The 18187-nt window shown below is 41.6% G+C and overlaps 2 protein-coding genes across 5 annotated transcripts; both read left to right on the top strand.

Annotated features, from left to right (window-relative positions):
• The first annotated feature begins 4968 nt into the window (after nt 1-4968).
• On the top strand, nt 4969-9230 carry LOC119295148 (eukaryotic translation initiation factor 3 subunit B-like). Its single transcript, XM_037573485.1, has 11 exons — nt 4969-5278; nt 5401-5641; nt 6119-6265; nt 6368-6496; nt 6627-6755; nt 6827-6910; nt 6985-7109; nt 7209-7407; nt 7493-8028; nt 8490-8598; nt 8680-9230. Exons 1-11 carry the CDS (start codon nt 5157-5159, stop codon nt 9022-9024), a joined length of 2166 nt encoding a protein of 721 aa, XP_037429382.1. The 5' UTR covers nt 4969-5156; the 3' UTR covers nt 9025-9230.
• Nucleotides 9231-10853: 1623 nt separating this feature from the next.
• LOC119295150 (endonuclease III homolog 1, chloroplastic-like) lies at nt 10854-18178 on the top strand. 4 transcript variants are annotated; one of them, XM_037573489.1, is made up of 13 exons: nt 10854-11111; nt 12085-12209; nt 12484-12592; nt 13314-13438; nt 13693-13768; nt 14064-14111; nt 15026-15138; nt 15591-15657; nt 16677-16768; nt 17126-17263; nt 17341-17445; nt 17531-17614; nt 17789-18178. In XM_037573489.1, the coding sequence occupies exons 1-13, from the start codon at nt 10985-10987 to the stop codon at nt 17927-17929; spliced, it is 1350 nt and encodes a 449-aa protein (XP_037429386.1). In that variant the 5' UTR covers nt 10854-10984; the 3' UTR covers nt 17930-18178. The 4 variants fall into 4 exon arrangements, with proteins under 4 accessions (XP_037429386.1, XP_037429384.1, XP_037429387.1 ...); XM_037573487.1 differs by having other exon boundaries at nt 10855-11111; nt 15020-15138; XM_037573490.1 differs by lacking the exons at nt 13314-13438; nt 13693-13768 and having other exon boundaries at nt 10855-11111; nt 15020-15138.
• Nucleotides 18179-18187: the final 9 nt, after the last annotated feature.

Genomic DNA, 18187 nt, shown 5'->3' on the forward strand with positions numbered 1-18187 from the left:
GCGTTCCTTACGCGGTTGGGTGATTTATGGGACCCCCTTGACAGTTCGCTTTGAATAAAACTCCTCCAGCAAGGCCCAACCTTGGTTTTAACATTTGCCACCTAAGCATTTTTCCCTTGGGTTCTGCAGACTCAAGGGTCATCTTTATTTTAACCCCTGCCGGGCCAGTGCTCCTTCGAGTGTTGGTCCGAACTGAGTAGACTGCGGGGCCACCTCGGGGAAACTTGAGGGTTGGTTTTACTCGTAGGATGTCTCATCCAGTGTGCCCTGAGAATGAGATGTGTGCAGCTCCTATCGAGATTTGTCGGCACATCGGGCGGCTTTGCTGGTCTTGTTTTAGCATTGTCGAAATGTCTTGCGAACCGGGATTCCGAGGCTGATCGGGTCTTCCCGGGAGAAGGTATATCCTTCGTTGACCGTGAGAGCTTGTGATGGGCTAAGTTGGGACACCCCTGCAGGGTATATTATCTTTTGAAAGCCATGCCCGCGGTTATGAGGCAGATGGGAATTTGTTAATGTCCGGTTGTAGATAACTTGACACTTGACCTCTTTAAAATACATCAACAGCGTGTGTAGCCGTGATGGTCTCTTTTCGGCGGAGTCCGGGAAGTGAACACGGTTTTGGGTTATGTTTGACGTAAGTAGGAGTTCAGGATCACTTCTTGATCATTGCTAGCTACACGACCGTTCCATTTGCTCTCTTCTCGCTCTTATTTGCGTATGTTAGCCACCATATATGCTAGTCGCTGCTGCAACCTCTCCACTTTACCCCTTCCTACCCATAAGCTTATATAGTCTTGATCTCGCGGGTTTTGAGATTGCTGAGTCCTCGTGACTCACCAGATGCTATCACAACAGTTGCAGGTGCCGATGATACCAGTGCAGATGATGCAACCGAGCTCAGATGGGAGCTAAATGAAGATCTGGATCGTTGCTATGTTTCGTTTCATGTTGATCAGTAGTGGAGCCCAGTTGGGATGATCGGGGATCTAGCAGTTGGGTTATCTTCTTTTCTTTTGGCTTCGTCCGTAGTCGGACTATATGTGTGTACTCTGAATGATGTATGCTTTATTATATGTTCATTGTGTGAAGTGGCGATTGTAAGCCAACTCTTTATCCCATTCTTGTTCATTACATGGGATTGTGTGAAGATGACCCTTCTTGCGATAAAACCACAATGCGGTTATGCCTCTAAGTCGTGCTTCGACACGTGGGAGATATAGCCGCATCGTGGGTGTTACACATTGTGCCTCCACACCGCTCTAACGGAGACGTACTTCCCCTTAAAAGGAAGGAACTTCGATAACACATCCTCGTCTCCATCAGTTCCACTTTTGGTTATGTCTCACCTTTACTTGTGCAAGCTATATTGTGTTATATCATTTGCTTGCTTCTGTGCATCTCGTTGTTGCATCATATAGGTTGCTCACCTAGTTGCATATCTAGACAACCTACTTTGATGCAAAGTTTAATTTGGTAAAGAAAAGCAAAAAATTGTTAGTTGCCTATTCACCCCCCTCTAGTCAGCTATATCGATCCTTTCACACTGGTTTAAAAATAATGGGGCGACAGAAAAGTGAAGGGAAAAAGTAAATCGATCTCAGTTTTTTTTAAAAAAGTGCAGAAATTCAAACATCCACTCAGATCTTTGTTTTAAATTTCTATGCACAAAGAACGAGGTTAAAATCCTTAGTGGCATAATAACATTCTAAAATTTTATGTCATATGAGTGTCTTGTAAGGTCTCCTTTGGTTAATGGAAAAGTGAAGGAAGCATATAGGAATAGAAAATTTTCTTATGCTATTATTCGAGCCTTTGGTTGAAGGGAATGTAACAACAGAAAAAATGAAAGAGAATTTCCTTTTATTTCAGTATCAAAGGAAAAGTGTAGGAATTTTACAATCCACTTGGACCTCTTTTTATTTTTTTATGAAAAATAAGACAAGGATCCTTGATGGCATAATAACATGCTAATTACACATTTTTCATGCGATTTGACGTTGTTCATGAGGAATTTATATTTTTCATATTAACATTAAGTCTATAAATTCGTGTGTGTGTTTCGCGCCATGCGGATTGGGTGGGCTCAGGGCCTATTCGTTAACTCTTTGTCTCTCGGCTCCTTCACCTCTATCTGATACGATGGTCACATTATATTATACTTCCTTCGTTTGAAAAAGTTTGTCCCTCAAATGGATGTATCTAGCACTAACTAGATACATCACTTTGAGGGACAAGTTTTTTCGGACGAAGGAAGTACCATGCTTCAAAAAATAAATGTTTCCTATTCTTTTGTATACTGGTACAGTAAAATAATTATTTTTAATTTAATTGATCACATGTTCACAAATACCTCATATTCTTTCTAGTGCTTTACACTGCGCCCTTAACACTGCGGGTTTACTGCTTTCCGTTTGCTTGAAAAAAACCCTACTCCTACAGTATTTGGTGTTACTATTGTGCAGAATTGGACATGTAATCCCTACTAAGAAAGCCAGTCGGGACTTGCAAACCTTGACAAGAACCGATTGTTATGCACTGCGATATTGTAATCCTGCTAACAGATAAGGACATGAATTTGCTATATAGGTGTTATTACGTCACATCATCTGGATGCATGTATGTTTCTCTCAGCTAATGGCATCAACTAATGAAAGCTAACTCGCTTTATTTCCATATATCATATTGTTTTATGAACATAGAAAGTACTTTTGTTGGCAAATTTAATAGAAGAGGAGGCAACTGCAAATCCTTTTCAATGAGGACACACCAACATCTGGATCTCGTGCACTTTTGAGCTGCCCTGATATCCATTTTCATTACAAATTCGATACACGCTGTCTACAAATGCATTGACAAAGAAGAACACTTTTCCCCGAATCACTTATATGTAGCAGTTTATGGAAGAATGAATCTCTTTCATGGTATTGCCTTTTGTCTCCGACATGATATTATTCACAATGAAATAGAACAACCAATACATCTTCACAACATGTCTGCCCTCACAATTTACCGGGCCCAACCATTTACACAGCATGCCATCCCTTTTCCTATGCCACAACCAAACGAGTCCAGCCATAATGGACGATTTTTTTAATGAAGATCCTGACTCTTTGGTTTGGCAGTTACTACTTTAGTGATCTAAAATGTTTTATACTTCCTCCGTTCCTAAATATAATTCTTTGTAGAGATTCCACTATGAATCACATACGGATGTATATAGATGCATTTTAAGTGTAAATTCATTCATTTTGCTCCGTATGTAGTCCACTTACTGAAATCCCTACAAAGACTTATATTTAGGAACGGAGGGAGTATTAGTTTATAGAGGGATCAAAAAACAAGGGGCATTACTCCACCAGCTCCTTGTCCCATGTGATTAGCTTCAGAGGAGTTCAACCAGTTTTTGTCCCTGTTGTGTAAAACCTTAAAGTTCCTTTAAAAAACCATGTCTTCCTTTGGTTGTTCCCCCATGATAAGCTAATGACTAGGGACAATCTTAGGAAGAGACACATAATAAAACCACTAGACTGTTTTTTTTTTGCATGGAAGATGGATCTTTCTCTCATATGTTTTTTGGTTGTGTGGTTGCTACGAATATTTGGTCTTTTATTGGATATTACTTTAAACTCCCTATTGGGAGTGATTTTGAATCTATAACTATATTTTGGACTACAAATAATAAGAAAGTAGCTTTGAATACTATTAGTTCTGGTATAATTTGGTGCTTGCGAAAATATAGGAACTCTATGATTTTTGACAACGCCAAGTGGACATCTGTTACTCATATTTGGAGATTGATCTTAAGAACCATTAGGTTCTGGGCGATCCTATCTCCAAAACAAAGCAGAGTGAGGTTGATGGACTTTTCAGAAACCCTGACAAATTTCATCTGGCAACCTCTGATGATCTCAGGTGGTTGAGTACGCCACCTCAATATTACACTGGATCCTCACCCCTGGTGACCCTTGTAGCAAGTTCAAGATCTCCGACGAGGCCGCCAACTTCATGTTGCCAATCAAGAAGAGAAGCGCTGGGAGCAAGTCCACCATAAACCAGTCCAGTGTCTACGTACCCAGTTGTGTACATACCCATGTTGTGTGTTGGTCTCCTCAGGCGGCATCTGCGCCACACCTTGAAGACCAGAAGATCATGTCATGAGATCATTTATGACGTCACATGAAAGTTGCTTGTAGGGCATGGTGTTGCTTGTCTATCTTTAACTCTCACGTTGCCGTTTATGCTTGTAGGTTTCATAACCGTCTTTTATAGCTGTAGTCGTTTTATCTCTTAAACTGTTCCTCTAAGTGAGTTGTTGTATAACATGTTGGGTTTCATTTGAGTAATGGAGTCGGGGGGAGAGGCCTCCCTATGATTATAAAAAAATATGGACGAAAAATGCGTGGAGGATGTTTTGGCTCCTGGGTGCATTTGCTCTTGTATGAACAGTATTTTTTTTAAATAATTTAAAAATCATGATTTTTTCGTAGATGTTTGTGTTAGTGTCACAGGCATATTTGATAATTTTTATGCGAAACGGAGCAGCATTTTCATCGGTGAAACAACAAAGTTGGGTGTAACATTTGATGTTCATTTTTTTTTTGCACAGGTCAAAATACTTAACATTTTTATCTAACAATTTGCAGGTAACATTTGAATGTGACTATGAACACATCGATTTTAGTTGAGATTGTTTTGAAATTTCAAAAATCATTTTTCGCACGTGGGAGGCGAATTGGATTTCCGAAAAAATGCTCAGTATCGAGCGAATCGATAGCCCCGGGGGTTAGCGGCCGTGGAGCACTCCCGAACGGACCTGGCCATCTGGGCCGGCACGGGCCGACCCACGCTTAAAACGTGGCTGGCACGACACGGCCCACGACGGCACGTGACGTGCCGGTCACGCGTGCTACTGGGCCGGCTCTCCTCACATAGCAGTGCCCCGAACCCCCGGCCGAATCCATCCCCCGAATCCTGAACCCTAGAGCTCTGCAGCGCCTCCGCCACCTCTCGCCTACGCTCCGCCGCTCCCTCGCCCTCGACCTTGCCTGCGCTCCGCCGCTCCCTCGCCCTCGACCTCGCCTGCGCTCCGCGCCCCCCGCGCCCTCGCCTGTGCTCCGCCGCTCACCTGCGGGTGCCCCCAAACTCCGTGGAAGATGGCGTTAGCAATCTCGATGGAAGCCATAGATGCGCGCGCGCGGGAGCTGGGGATCGACCTCGACTCCGTCGACGTCGACTCCATCACCCTCCCGCCCGGCGAGGACTTCAATATCCTCAGGTATCATCCATCATCTTCCCTTCCCAGCCCCGCCACCTCCTTCCTACAAGCGGTCAAAGTAGGTAGGAGTCGCGTATCTGTTGATTTTGTTATTCATGTCGCAATTCAATCATGATTTGCAGCGACGACGAGGATTTACTTCAGAATGAAGACATTCCAGAGCTCGAGATAGGTTTTGCAAACATTATTGTGGTGGACAATCTGCCGGTTGTCCCCCCGGAGAAGTACGAGAAGCTGGAGAATGTTTTGCGCAAGATATATGGTCAGCTTGGTGTGATCAAGGAAGGTGGGCTTTGGATGCCTACAGACCCAGAGACGAAGAAGACCCAGGGCTACTGCTTCATTGAGTTCAATACTCCACAGGTATGTTGCTTCTTGTAAGTTAGGTTTATTTATACATACATATCTGCATGATGGAATGAGGCAATGGCTTGATTCTGTTACCTTTGTAAGTCATGTGCATTCCTACGATGAAAAAGGTCATCCCTATTCCATTTGAACTCACTATCCTGCTTAACTTTTGTACGTGGATCTGAAGAAGATAATCAGCAGAGTGCAAACATGCATGGAAACACCTTTGTTTGGTAGAGTTTGTTCTACTGTGTAATTGTTGGGATTTTTCTTTAGAAAGACGATTGTTCGAAGCAAGACTTTGTACTTTTAGTTTTACTGGATTATTGCTAGTCTGTTATAGTGTTCTACTGTTATGACCAAATTTAATTAAGTGCCCATCCAAATTTAACTCCACTTTTGCTTTCATAAATTATTTTGCATTCTGTTACTGGAATTATTCATGACCCTCTTTGTTGATTGAAAGAGGATTATTTGACAATGTGCCAGGAAGCTGAGTTTGCTATGGAAAAAACATGTGGCTACAAACTGGACAAATCTCACATATTTTCTGTTAATATGTTTGATGACTTTGAGAAGTACATGAAAGTTCCTGATGAGTGGGCGCCTGCTGAAATCAAGCCATACACTCCTGGAGTGCGTATTCTCTACCCCCCACCACCATACACACACTTGTTTGTTTCTTTACATTACTAGAGGTTTTATGTAACTTGAATGTTATATGTGTATGTGTTGCAGGAAAATCTTCTGAAGTGGCTAAGTGATGATAAGGCCAGAGATCAGTTTGTGATCCGTGCTGGTACTTTCACGGAAGTGTACTGGAATGACGCTAGACGGGCAACGCCTGAGCTTGTGTACCAAAAGCAGGTACTTCATTTTCTTATTTACCTTTTGCTTTTAATTTTTTTGGAAAATGGAAACTAAAGGTCATGGAGGCCTATCATATATCCTATAAGAACTAATTTTCATAAATATCCTGTATCTTCTTCTTTGACAGTACTGGACGGATAGCTATATTCAATGGTCCCCTCTTGGAACACACTTGGCGACCGTGCATAGGCAGGGCGCGCAGGTGTGGGGTGGTGATGATAAGTTTGTTCGTCTAATGCGCTTTCTTCATCCACAGGTACTGGTTTGTGCTAACAGTAAATATATGCAATACACAATGTCCTTTTAGCTGACAGCTACCTGTCACAGTTGAAACTCATCGATTTCTCTCCCGGTGAGAAATATTTGATCACTTACAGCAGCCATGAGCCCAGCAACCCCATAGACACACATGTAAGTGAATGTTACAAGACTTCTTTCTGTTCATATCTTGTCTCCTATCTGACTTGCAAATGTTATACTTGTAGAGGGTTGTACTAAATATCTTTGATGTACGGACTGGAAAAGTAAGGCGGGAGTTCAAGGGAAGTGCTGATGATTTCACTACTGGTGGAAATATGGGTGTGTCTGGTATTTCATGGCCTATCTTCAGGTGAACCCACTACTTCTGTGCTTTGAAGTGAATGCACATCTTATTAGGTTGTCATGGCTTGATGCTTAGGATGTTTTTATTTATGTGTTTTTTTTGAAGGTGGGGTGGTGGAAGAGATGATAAGTATTTTGCTAGGCTAGGAAAGAATGTTATATCTGTCTATGATACTGAGACATTCGCTCTTATTGATAAGAAGTCCTTGAAGGTAGAAAATGTGGTTGACTTCAGTTGGTCTCCCACTGATCCTATCATATCACTCTTTGTGCCTGAATTGGGTGGTGGAAATCAGCCTGCCAGGGTAAGTACAAATTGCTACTGCTACCTCTTTTAAGATGTTTATTCAGTTAGCATCGAATGCTAAAATATGTGTTCTGTGTTGAAAGGTGAGTCTTGTGCAAATTCCGGGCAAAGAGGAGATTCGGCAGAAAAACCTTTTCAGTGTGAGCGACTGCAAAATGTACTGGCAAAACAATGGAGAATATCTGGCTGTCCAGGTAGACAGGTACACAAAAACAAAGAAGAGCATTTACACTGGGTTTGAGCTGTTCAGAATCAAGGAACGAGACATCCCAATTGAGGTCTTTGAATTGGACAACAAGAATGACAAGATAATTGCCTTTGCATGGGAGCCTAAAGGTCACCGCTTTGCTGTTATTCATGGTGATGGGCCTAAGCCCGATATAAGTTTCTACACCATGAAAGCAGTCAACAATAATGTTAGTCGTGTGTCCAAGCTCACCACACTCAAGGGCAAGCAAGCCAATGCATTGTTCTGGTCTCCTGCTGGGCGTTTCATTGTTCTGGCAGGGCTGAGGGGTTTCAATGGCCAGCTGGAGTTCTTCAACGTTGATGATCTTGAGACCCTGGCGACAGGAGAACATTTTATGGCGACTGACATCATGTGGGATCCTACTGGAAGGTGAGCCTATCACTTAATTGAAAAATTTCTTCTCGTCGCTATCTGGTGATATTTACAAAGCAAATGTTAAAGCAATATAATAAGCATATACTCCCTCCGTCCGAAAATACTTGTCATCAAAATGGACAAAAAGGGATGTATCTAGAACTAAAATACATCTAGATACATCCCCTTTTATTCATTTTGATGACAAGTATTTCCGGACGGAGGGAGTACTGAATAGGTTACAGGAATTATCACACCCTGAACACTCGAACGTAGATGCTCAGTTGAAATTTTTAATTGTCTTCACCTGTTAAAACAACACTCACCCTCAAATTGCATGGACTTAGTAGTTGAAATTAACCAATAGTAATAATAGTGTGTTTCATTTACTATGATTCCCTTGTAATTCAGTAGAGCCAAAATCTGTTTGGTTTACCACGGATGAACTAAGATGGTTTTGGAACTTGCTTGTTCAGATATCTCGCAACTGCAGTTACCTCGGTTCATGAGATGGAAAATGGTTTCCAAATCTGGTCCTTCAATGGCAAGCATATTTACAAGGTTTTAAAGGATCACTTCTATCAGGTAGAGCTTCCATCCATCCCTCGTTTGTTGTTTGAATCCCTCTGTAGTAATGCTTTGCCCTTTGCATGATGGATGGTACAGTTCCAATGGCGCCCAAGGCCTCCGTCGCTGCTTACTCCCGAGAAGGAGGAGGACATCTCAAAGAACCTCAAGCGGTACAGCAAGAAGTACGAACAAGAGGATCAGGACGTGCACCACCTTTTGGACGAGGAGGAGCGCAAGAGACGGATGCGGCTTCAAGAGGTGTGGGAAGCATGGGTCGCCAAGTGGAAGCAACTGCACGAGGATGAGCGAGCATTCAGGATGCAGCTTAGGGGCGGGGAGGACAGCGACAAGGAAGAAGAGGCGGAATACAAGGAGATTGAGGCGGAGGAGCTGGTTGATGTCACAGAAGAAACCGTTGCCTTTGACCTGGACCAGGAGTGAATGCTGCTGAGTGTTTGTTTTCTGCCTGTCGTGTGGATTGCTGTGGTTTTGCATGGTAGGCTCTCCTTAGATCAAGCGCATAGTTGATCTTTCTAGTAGTGCACTTTTAATAAATTCATTGATCATGTTTATGGGGATCGATTTGCAAATGTGGTTGGAATGCTGGTCATCATAATCCCTGTTTGCAGATGTGGTTACATTTTTTGTGGGCTAGCTGTACTGGAATCACTTCTCTTAGTTCTTTATTATCGTCGGATTTTGCACATCAGGCAGACAGGTAGAGATGAAATTAATCAGATGGTTAAGCAACCAAGCACCCCAATGTTGGAATCATAACAATCATACCACAACGTTGAAATGCATCATCATTTTATAGATATACAATATCTAGAGACAATGTATTATTGTGGTTGTCTAACTAAAAATATAATGTATTGTGGTTGGTTCTAAAAATCTTCCACTACTCCCAACGGACCCGGTCACTAATTTTAGGTCTTTGATTTGACTAGTGAAACCTGTGCAATTTCCAACCCATTGAAACAAGCACAAACAACTATATTTACAACCAAACAGAATTTAACAAGTTCAAACTAAAAGCTAACTAAACTAGGCCAGGTACCTGAAGGTGACTTCCTAAGCATGGCCACCGACATCCCCGTCGTTATTGGCGTTGAAGCATCCTTACCCGGCCACCGTCGTGCGCTCGTGGTGCAGATGCTCTGTCGCATCCTTCACTCCTTTGCATCACTTGTCTTCGGCGACTCGGATGAAGAGGCACGGGCGGACTCCGTCGGACCCACCTTTTACGAGCTGGTCATTGAGTCGGCGTCATTGACGGGCGTCCGTCTAATCGGTGGTCTTGGACCGGTCGATGGCCCAAGCCTCCGCAAGCACCGTGCCAACGCCACCTAGTTCTTCACGAACGCTTCATGCACGCCTTGGCCACGACTTTGGATGAGGAGGCGGACCCACGCCCTCGAGGTAGTAGTAGAGGTGCGGGGGTGTCTTAGACGACGACGGGGAGGGCCGACCACCACCATTGGTTGCCCCGCTGGCAACAACAGTGGCTCCTCCTTCATGTGGCGTTCGATCTGGACGTCGCGATTGAGCGGAGGGGACGACACCTCCTCCTTAACGCGGATGCATCCGTGGATGTCGCGGTTGCAAGGATGGGATGACTGCCATACCTCGGCCGGCCAGGGACCGCCACATCACCTTCTCCATTTGCGTGGTGAACTCATCGCCCGTCACAACGATGAGCAGGGGCGGCCTCTGTCCCTCCTCGTCCAAGGGGAGCACTCCACCTTCAAGGTGGACGAGGACGTGCCCGACGACTGTGGGCGCTGCCGGATCCTTCTTGAGTGTGTGGATACGCTTTGAGGGGACGAGGCCGTCCGACTTTAGACGGAATAGGCTACGCTCATCCCTATGAACGCACCCACGCACACCCTATCCTTATGAACACCTTGAAGAGACTGAGCCGACATATCCTCTTTAGATTTTACGAAGTCACGTCTCCTACCACTGAAAATGTATCGCCGGAAATTCTGAAATAAATTCAGAATAAATGCAAGCAATAGGACTTGAATCTTAGTGGGCTTGGGATACCACTGTCCACCTTTGATGTACTCCCTCCGTCCCAAAATTCTTGTCTTAGATTCGTCTAGATACATGGGAGTAACACTTTATTATTTGTAATTAGTTTAATCACTTAACACGATAGGATTCCAGTCGAAGGCCAACAAACAAGCGATTACGAGAGGCGATGCAGTATCCCACGAGACAAACCTGGCCGCCGCAAAAAGGAAGCCACGCATCGCCGTGGAGCGCCACTCGCCGCAGCCCGCAGGGGAAGACCCCACCCACCAAGACCAAGACAGGGGAAAAGTTGGAACACGACCCCTGTCCCTCCCTCCCGTTGCTCATAAAACCCTAACGCAGTGGCGCGCACCAGCCGCCCATGCGCTTCCAATTCCATCTCCTCCCGCACCGCATTGGCCTCTTCTCGTCGATCTCCTCCATGTCCAGCTCGCGCCCCGCCTCCAGGCTCATCCGCGCATCCCGCCCGGAGCTCAACCCAGTTCAAAGTTCGCCTCCTTTCCCCCCTTTTAAATTCAGTTTTGTGCCTGTGTATTTCCATACCCCATTTGCTGCTAGTATTATGGAAATACTTGTACATTCAGTTGGTTATTTCTTGAAATGCTAGTACTAAAGTTGGAAGCGACCCCACCCGCCCAAAACATTTTTTTTATCACTAAAAGCTTAGCGGCCGGAATTGTTTATTTCGCTTGACAAATTATGTGAAATCAGTGTGCTCTCTTGAAGATTCGGTGATATTCCCGTGGGTCATACACTTTTAGTAATCATGTGCTTGTTTGTTGAATGTAAGGTTCCTTAAAAAAGAATGTAAGGAAGACATTGCGTAGATGAGTTAATTCTGTATTTTCATGTTGCCTGAACCTTTTAATTTGAAGACATAAATACGATCCAAAATATGTTAAAAAGATGCCATACGCTTTTAATTTGTGTAAAATATGTTTGCAAAGTCGCAAAGTTTCAGTCCTTTCTCCCCTGGCATGGCTTTTTCTGGAAATGCTAGAAAAGATGGAAGCAACCCCACCCGGGTACCATTTTATTTTCTTATCACTAAAAGCTTGTTCTTATGCATCATAGTCTTTTAGCTATCATGTGCTTGTTTGTTGAATGTAAGGAAAACAATTTTTCCGATGTGTTGTCTCACTTGTTTATGTATGTCCATGTTGCCTCAAGGCTGAAGCTTTAATTTCAACGCATAAACGCGATCCAAAATTGATTATTTTTTCCTTCCATAAAATGCAAGAAGTTTGCTTGTCATTTATCTTCTTATTGATAAGAAGAAAAGCTCAAGTATGATCACTAACATTTTTTCAGCCTAACTACGCACCAATTCACTTCAACCACGACTCAGTGCTTTCCATTCTTAGTCATATCTACGACTGTTAAAATCTACATGTCTTAATTCCGAAGTTTCTTTGGTATCATTATTCGTTTTCTGTAAAGCATGAATTGATGCATTTTCAGCTGTAAGGGAAGTGAAGTTTGAACCCGGTGTTTCTTTTGACTACTCCAAGTCTGAAATGAATTCTGTCAAGAGGAAAAGGCTGAACCGGGTGCTTGAAGTAAAGGAGGAGCTTCCTAAGAAGCAGGTATCTGCTGACTAACTATAATAACGTTTTTCTTCATATTAAAAAGGAAGCATTGTGCATCTTTCGATTTCTTTCTGGATTTCTCAAATTCTTGGTTTAAATTACTGTCCGCTTGAGTGTTCAATTATTCTGAGATTGTAATTGCACAACTGCAGTTTAACCCTTTCAGTGCATTTGTGCGTTCGTGCTGTCAGTTTAGCAGTGCTTCCTTTTCTACTATTGGTTTTTGGTCCAATTCATGTCCCACTGAAGAAAAATATTTACACATATGCAGGTTAGTATTGTTCCTGACATTGAAGATTTTCGATATGTAAAGACTGAGGCAGAAACGTCAGTAACTGCAAAGAGGGTATCAGCATCATCAAATAAGAACAGTTCACCAGGTAAGTTTTGATGTTTCCTCTAAATGGTTTGATCGATAATCATAGTTCGTCAATCAATTGCTCTACATGTACCATGTGCTTTTATTTTGCATTGCTTAAGGACTATTATGAATGCTAAATTCTATCATAGTTCGTCAATAAATTGCTCTACATGTACCATGCGCTTATATTTTGGCATTGCTCAAGGACTATTATGAATGTTAAGAGTCAGTTGTTGCATGTTTGTGTTTGTTTCTTCAAGCGTGGCTTGTACATTATTCTGTGCAGTAACCCCCTTAAGGAAAACATTTTTTAGATGAGTTATCTCACTTATTTCTGTATGTTCATGTTGCCTGAACCTTCTAATTTCAAGACATAAATACGATCCAAAATATTTTCTTTTTTCCTTTCATAAATAAGATGACCAAAATTTTGTTACGCATCGGTTCACTTCAGCTACGACTCGATACTTTCCATTCAGTCATATCTATGACTGTTAAATTCCGCATTCTTGTTTTCATAGTGTGTTTACTATTACTCCCTCCGTTCCTAAATGTAAGTCTTTGACTCTTTGTAGAGATTTCACTAGGTGGACTACATACGGAGCAAAATGAACGGATCCACACTTAAAATGCATCTATATACATCCGTATGTAGTTTATAGTGAAATCTCTACAAAGACTTATATTTAGGAACGGAGGGAGTACTTGTTTTGTCTAAAGCATGACTGGTGCCTTTTCAGGTGTAAAGGAAGTGAAGTGTGAACCCAGTGTTTCTTTTGACTACTCCAAATCTGAAATGAATTCTGTGGAGAGGAAAAGGCTGAACCGGGTGCTTGAAGTAAAGGAGGAGCATCCTAAGAAGCAGGTATATGCTGACTAACTATAATAATGTTTCTCTTCCTATTAAAAATGAAGCATTGTGCATCACTAATTCTTCTTCCTGGACTTGGTTTAAATTACTGTGCGCTTGACTATTCGGTTATGCTGAGATGTAATTGTACAGCTGCACTTTAACCCTTTCAGTGCATTCGTGCTCTCAGTTTAGCAGTGCTTCCTTTTCTACTATTGGTTTTTTGGTCCAATTCAGGTCCCGCTGAAGAAAATATTACACATATGCAGGTTGGTGCTGTTCTTGACATCGATGATTTTCGATATGTAAAGACCGAGGCAAAAACATCAGTGTTAAATCTAAATGGTAAGTTTCGATGTTTCATCTAAATGGTTTGATCCATAATCATTGTTCGTCAATCAATTGCTCCACATGTACCATGTGCTTAAATTGAGGACTATTATGAATGTTAAGAGTCAATTGTTGCATGTTTGCATTTGTTTCGTCAAGCGTGGCTTGTTATCATTATTCTGTGCAGTAATCCCCCTTTTGGGTTTCCTGCATATGGTTAATCTTGTTGTAAATCTGCATGTGTCATTTTACTGTAGGTGTAAATTTTGCCCTTATGTCCTATGAAAAGCTTACCCTTTCACGTCTTCAGTCAGGTTGGAGAAAAAGATCAGAGTTTCATCTGTTGTGAAAGTGGAAGGTAATTAGACGTCAGAAGATTAACAGGAAAGATAAATTATGTCATATTTGTCCAAATTATATTGATGTTATTCTTTTTTTTGAGATGATGTCGCTGTTATTCTTACTATAGATGATTTCTGTTCTTGCAACCTGATTTTTTTTTGAGGAAGACAGTAGATTTCCTTCCTGCATGTATTTATATTTTAAGTTTAGAAGGATGTACAGGAAACATAAAATAAAATAAAACTAACACAAGGCAGAGCCCTTTACTAGAATGCACCAAGTCAGATGAATGCCTCAACCCAAGGTCGCAGCCCTGAGTATGCTTTCCTTTTAGCTGTGTGAATAAGCAATCTCATTTCCTCCTTAAATCTATTCCTGCATCTGCATAGATTTGGCTGAAGACCTTTAGAAATAAATCATTTCTAGTGTTCCAGATGGCCCATGTTACCAAAATGATGATCTTTAAAATAGACAGACGCAGCTTCTGCTTCAAACATAACCTGATATCAAGTCAAACCTATATAATCAGTATCCACAATATTTCCTCAATTTTTGATAGTGAATTACATAATTTTGTCCATGTAGTGCTTACATTCTTTTGTGGGATCAATTTAACCATACATGTTGCTCGTACATTCTGGCCTTTTGATTCCCGCAGACATCTTTATTGGGATGCCTAATTTTTCACGGAGTTCAAATTCTTTCAACTTAGGCTCTTGAATACATTCGGTCCACTTTTCCTGACTTCAGATCATTACATACGTACCAGTACCACTTGAATAGTTAAATGTTGCACCATGCGAAGCAATTGTGTCAAAACCAGATATTTTGACTACTCTATTAAGAGTTTTTGCTCCTACATGTAAATGTGTTGATCCTCATGTCCATTTGCTGATCAAGAAGCTAACATAGTAATGTGTGTAGTTGCAGCTCCAGAAAATTGGGAAGCAGTTCTTGCAGGTATTAAAAACATTAGGTTATCTGGCCAGGCCCCCGTAGATACAAAGGGCTGTGAAAAGGCTGGTTCTCTTCTTCCACCCAAGGTATTCGTCAGAGAGTTGTTCAGATTCAAAATTGTAGTTTACAAAGTCCATTTACTATGAACAGTACACGAGGATGTGATCCTCTTTGGCTTAATATGTCATACATAGGGAGAGTGTGGGTTTTATGTAATTTGCAAATTCCCCTAATTTTCTTGTGCTATGTTACCATTTGAAATGTTTACTAGCTAGGCAGAAAATGCAGTCTGTACATGGGTTCATGGCTAATGGATTGCAGATTGGCCATGGATTTGGGCCTATTGATCCACTAATTTTCGGTTGATACCGTATTACTGCATATTTGTTGTAAACAAAGTTTTGCACATTGATCTGCTATTTTTTTAGGTGGATCTAATATTTGTTTTCCACTGGCTCCAGTTGCATCGAATGATGCTATGCAACACTATTGATCCTCATTAGTTAACAAACCATAAGCTACATTTCTTCCTGTGCAGGAAAGAAGGTTTGCAGTTCTTATATCAACAATGATGTCAAGCCAGACAAAAGATGAAGTTACGCATGGTATGCCTTAGGATTTTTTTTTTGGCAATTGGTTATTACTATATGTATCTTCCAATTTTGTATGGAACTGAAAGTAACTGAATCAGTGGTTCACTTAGAATCGATTGTTGAAAACGCTCGACAGTTCAAATCACTCAGTTCAGTTTCCACGGCTGTGAAATTATGACCTCAGCATATGCATCTGAGACTTAATTCTCTTGCAATTACTGCTCGGAGTATAGTACATTGTGGAACTTGACTCAACTTATCATTTCATGCTTATTAGTGATGGCCTGTGAATGCTGAAGCTGGTACTAATCCATGTTCTGCTGAAAATCGTTCAAATGTGACGGCGTTCTTACATAGATGTTCAACAGCAAGTCCAAAGCATTGCTGGAATACACACTAGTCTCTTATCCTCTCCCCATCTTTCCAGAAACATGTAATTTCACCCTGTTTTGACAATTGTTAGAAACATGAGTTTGTAAGCAATTAACAGAAAACAATGATTGTATTGTTTGTCTGGTTTGCTCATCCCTTGTTGGTATAAAATACTTGCATGGATCTAACCATTATGGTCCATTAATAAATGTGCTATACTGTTGGATGAAGAGGGGCCCTGTGGAAGATTTGAGCATGCTTAGTTGCTTACACCTGTGAGCTCTTTTATTATTCTATACAAATTTGTTTTTTTTACTGCAATATGAATTTGAATTTAGTAGGAATCTTTTATATGGTGTTAATATAGATTAGTGAATGGCGGTTCAGATTTCCGAACTTGAGGTGGATTTTCAAGTTGTTTGTCCACTGAATTGATTTTTTAACCACTGAACAGTAGGGGAGCCCCCTACGGTATATTTTCTATTAAAGAACCAAAATAAATTACAATATTTACATGACTACATATTCCACTGAATTGAGGTAATCTTGTCATGAAAAAGTCTGACTCTACTTAATTATTTTCCCTAGCTGTAACTGTACTTAGTAGCGTTTCTCTTTCAGACGAATGCTGATTGTATTTTGGACTGAATTGTTATCAGCTGCTGTGGAGCGTCTCGGTGAGAACGGTTTACTTGACCCTGATGCTATCGTCAGAACAGATGAGGCCACACTGGCAAATCTTATCAAACCTGTAAGTTGCCAGCCTTTTGCTTAATTAGGATCAAAAGTAATGGCACCTTCCTGATTTAGTTTAAACGGTAACTGTTACTTTATTAGTATCTGAAGCTATGAACATGAAAATAGAATTTGATCATCTACTTTTATTGTCACATCATTGGCATAATGCCAATAGATAACAGACTAGACCCGTATAACCCTGCTTTAGACTTTGTTACCATCTCGTGTGGGTAATTGCAATTGTTGCTAAATTAGCTAGTCGGAGGCAAGCGCCTTAACGGTTTTGTTAGCTTCTACTGTCATCTTTGCACCGCTTACGTTAAGCTATTGAGGTCAACTATTTATACAGTACTGTGCATAATTTAATCAGGTTGGATTCTATCAGAGGAAGGCCCAATTCATAAAAGAAGCTTCCAGAATTTGCCTTGAGCGATTTGGAGGAGATATTCCAGATACTTTGACTGATCTGCTTGCTCTGAAAGGAGTTGGCCCTAAAATGGCTCATCTGGTAATTTATCTACTAATCATATAATCCATAGTTGGAATTTAAACTTAAGTTTCTTCATAGCTATTTTCACGAAACAGGTGATGAGCATCGCATGGAAGAATACTCAAGGAATCTGTGTGGACACTCATGTGCATCGCATTTCCAACCGTCTTGGATGGGTTTTCCGAGAAGGAACAAAGCAGGTTGTTTGTTAAGTTCGTATTGTCTACTCTTTCTGCTTGGAAACAAGTTATATTTACCATTGGTTTTTTATTTATTTTTTCACAGAAAACTACTACACCAGAACAGACAAGGATGTCTCTTGAGAAGTGGCTGCCCAAGGATGAGTGGGAGCCGATAAACCCGCTACTGGTAATGCTCCACTGAATTGGTTCAACTTTGGTTACAGGGAATGTTTTCTTTCCTATTTCCAAGTAACTACAGGCTCTTCTTTTTTTGGTGGGGATCGAGCAGAACAAGTTTGGATTATACCTTCGTAGTTCCCAGAAATGCTTGTCTTACGTTGGAACTGAAAATCTCATGTAGGTCGGATTTGGTCAGACAATCTGTACTCCGCTGAGGCCCAAATGCGGCAGCTGTGGCATAAACACCATTTGCCCATCAGCTTTTAAGGAAGCGTCAAGTCCCAATCCGAAGCAAAAGAGGCGAGGTCTAGGTCCAACCTAATCGGCGGGTTGCCCTCTGTACCTTCTTAACATGCGTGAGCTACTGATGTGGTGGTATGGAAGGTATATAGTACAGGTACTTTCCTGGGTTCTTTTGGTTGGCCTATATTGTTTGGATAGCCTCCTTTGGCAGTGCCATTGGAGAACTATAGTAGTATCATCATTTTGTATAGAAGTAATATATTATCGACCCTGTCAAGTTGCAATATGATTTTCCGGTGATCGAAGGAAAATCATCGAAGTTTGATCCCATTGTCTT

Source organism: Triticum dicoccoides, chromosome 4B (genome assembly GCF_002162155.2).
Source record: "Triticum dicoccoides isolate Atlit2015 ecotype Zavitan chromosome 4B, WEW_v2.0, whole genome shotgun sequence".
Classification (NCBI taxonomy): domain Eukaryota; kingdom Viridiplantae; phylum Streptophyta; class Magnoliopsida; order Poales; family Poaceae; genus Triticum; species Triticum dicoccoides.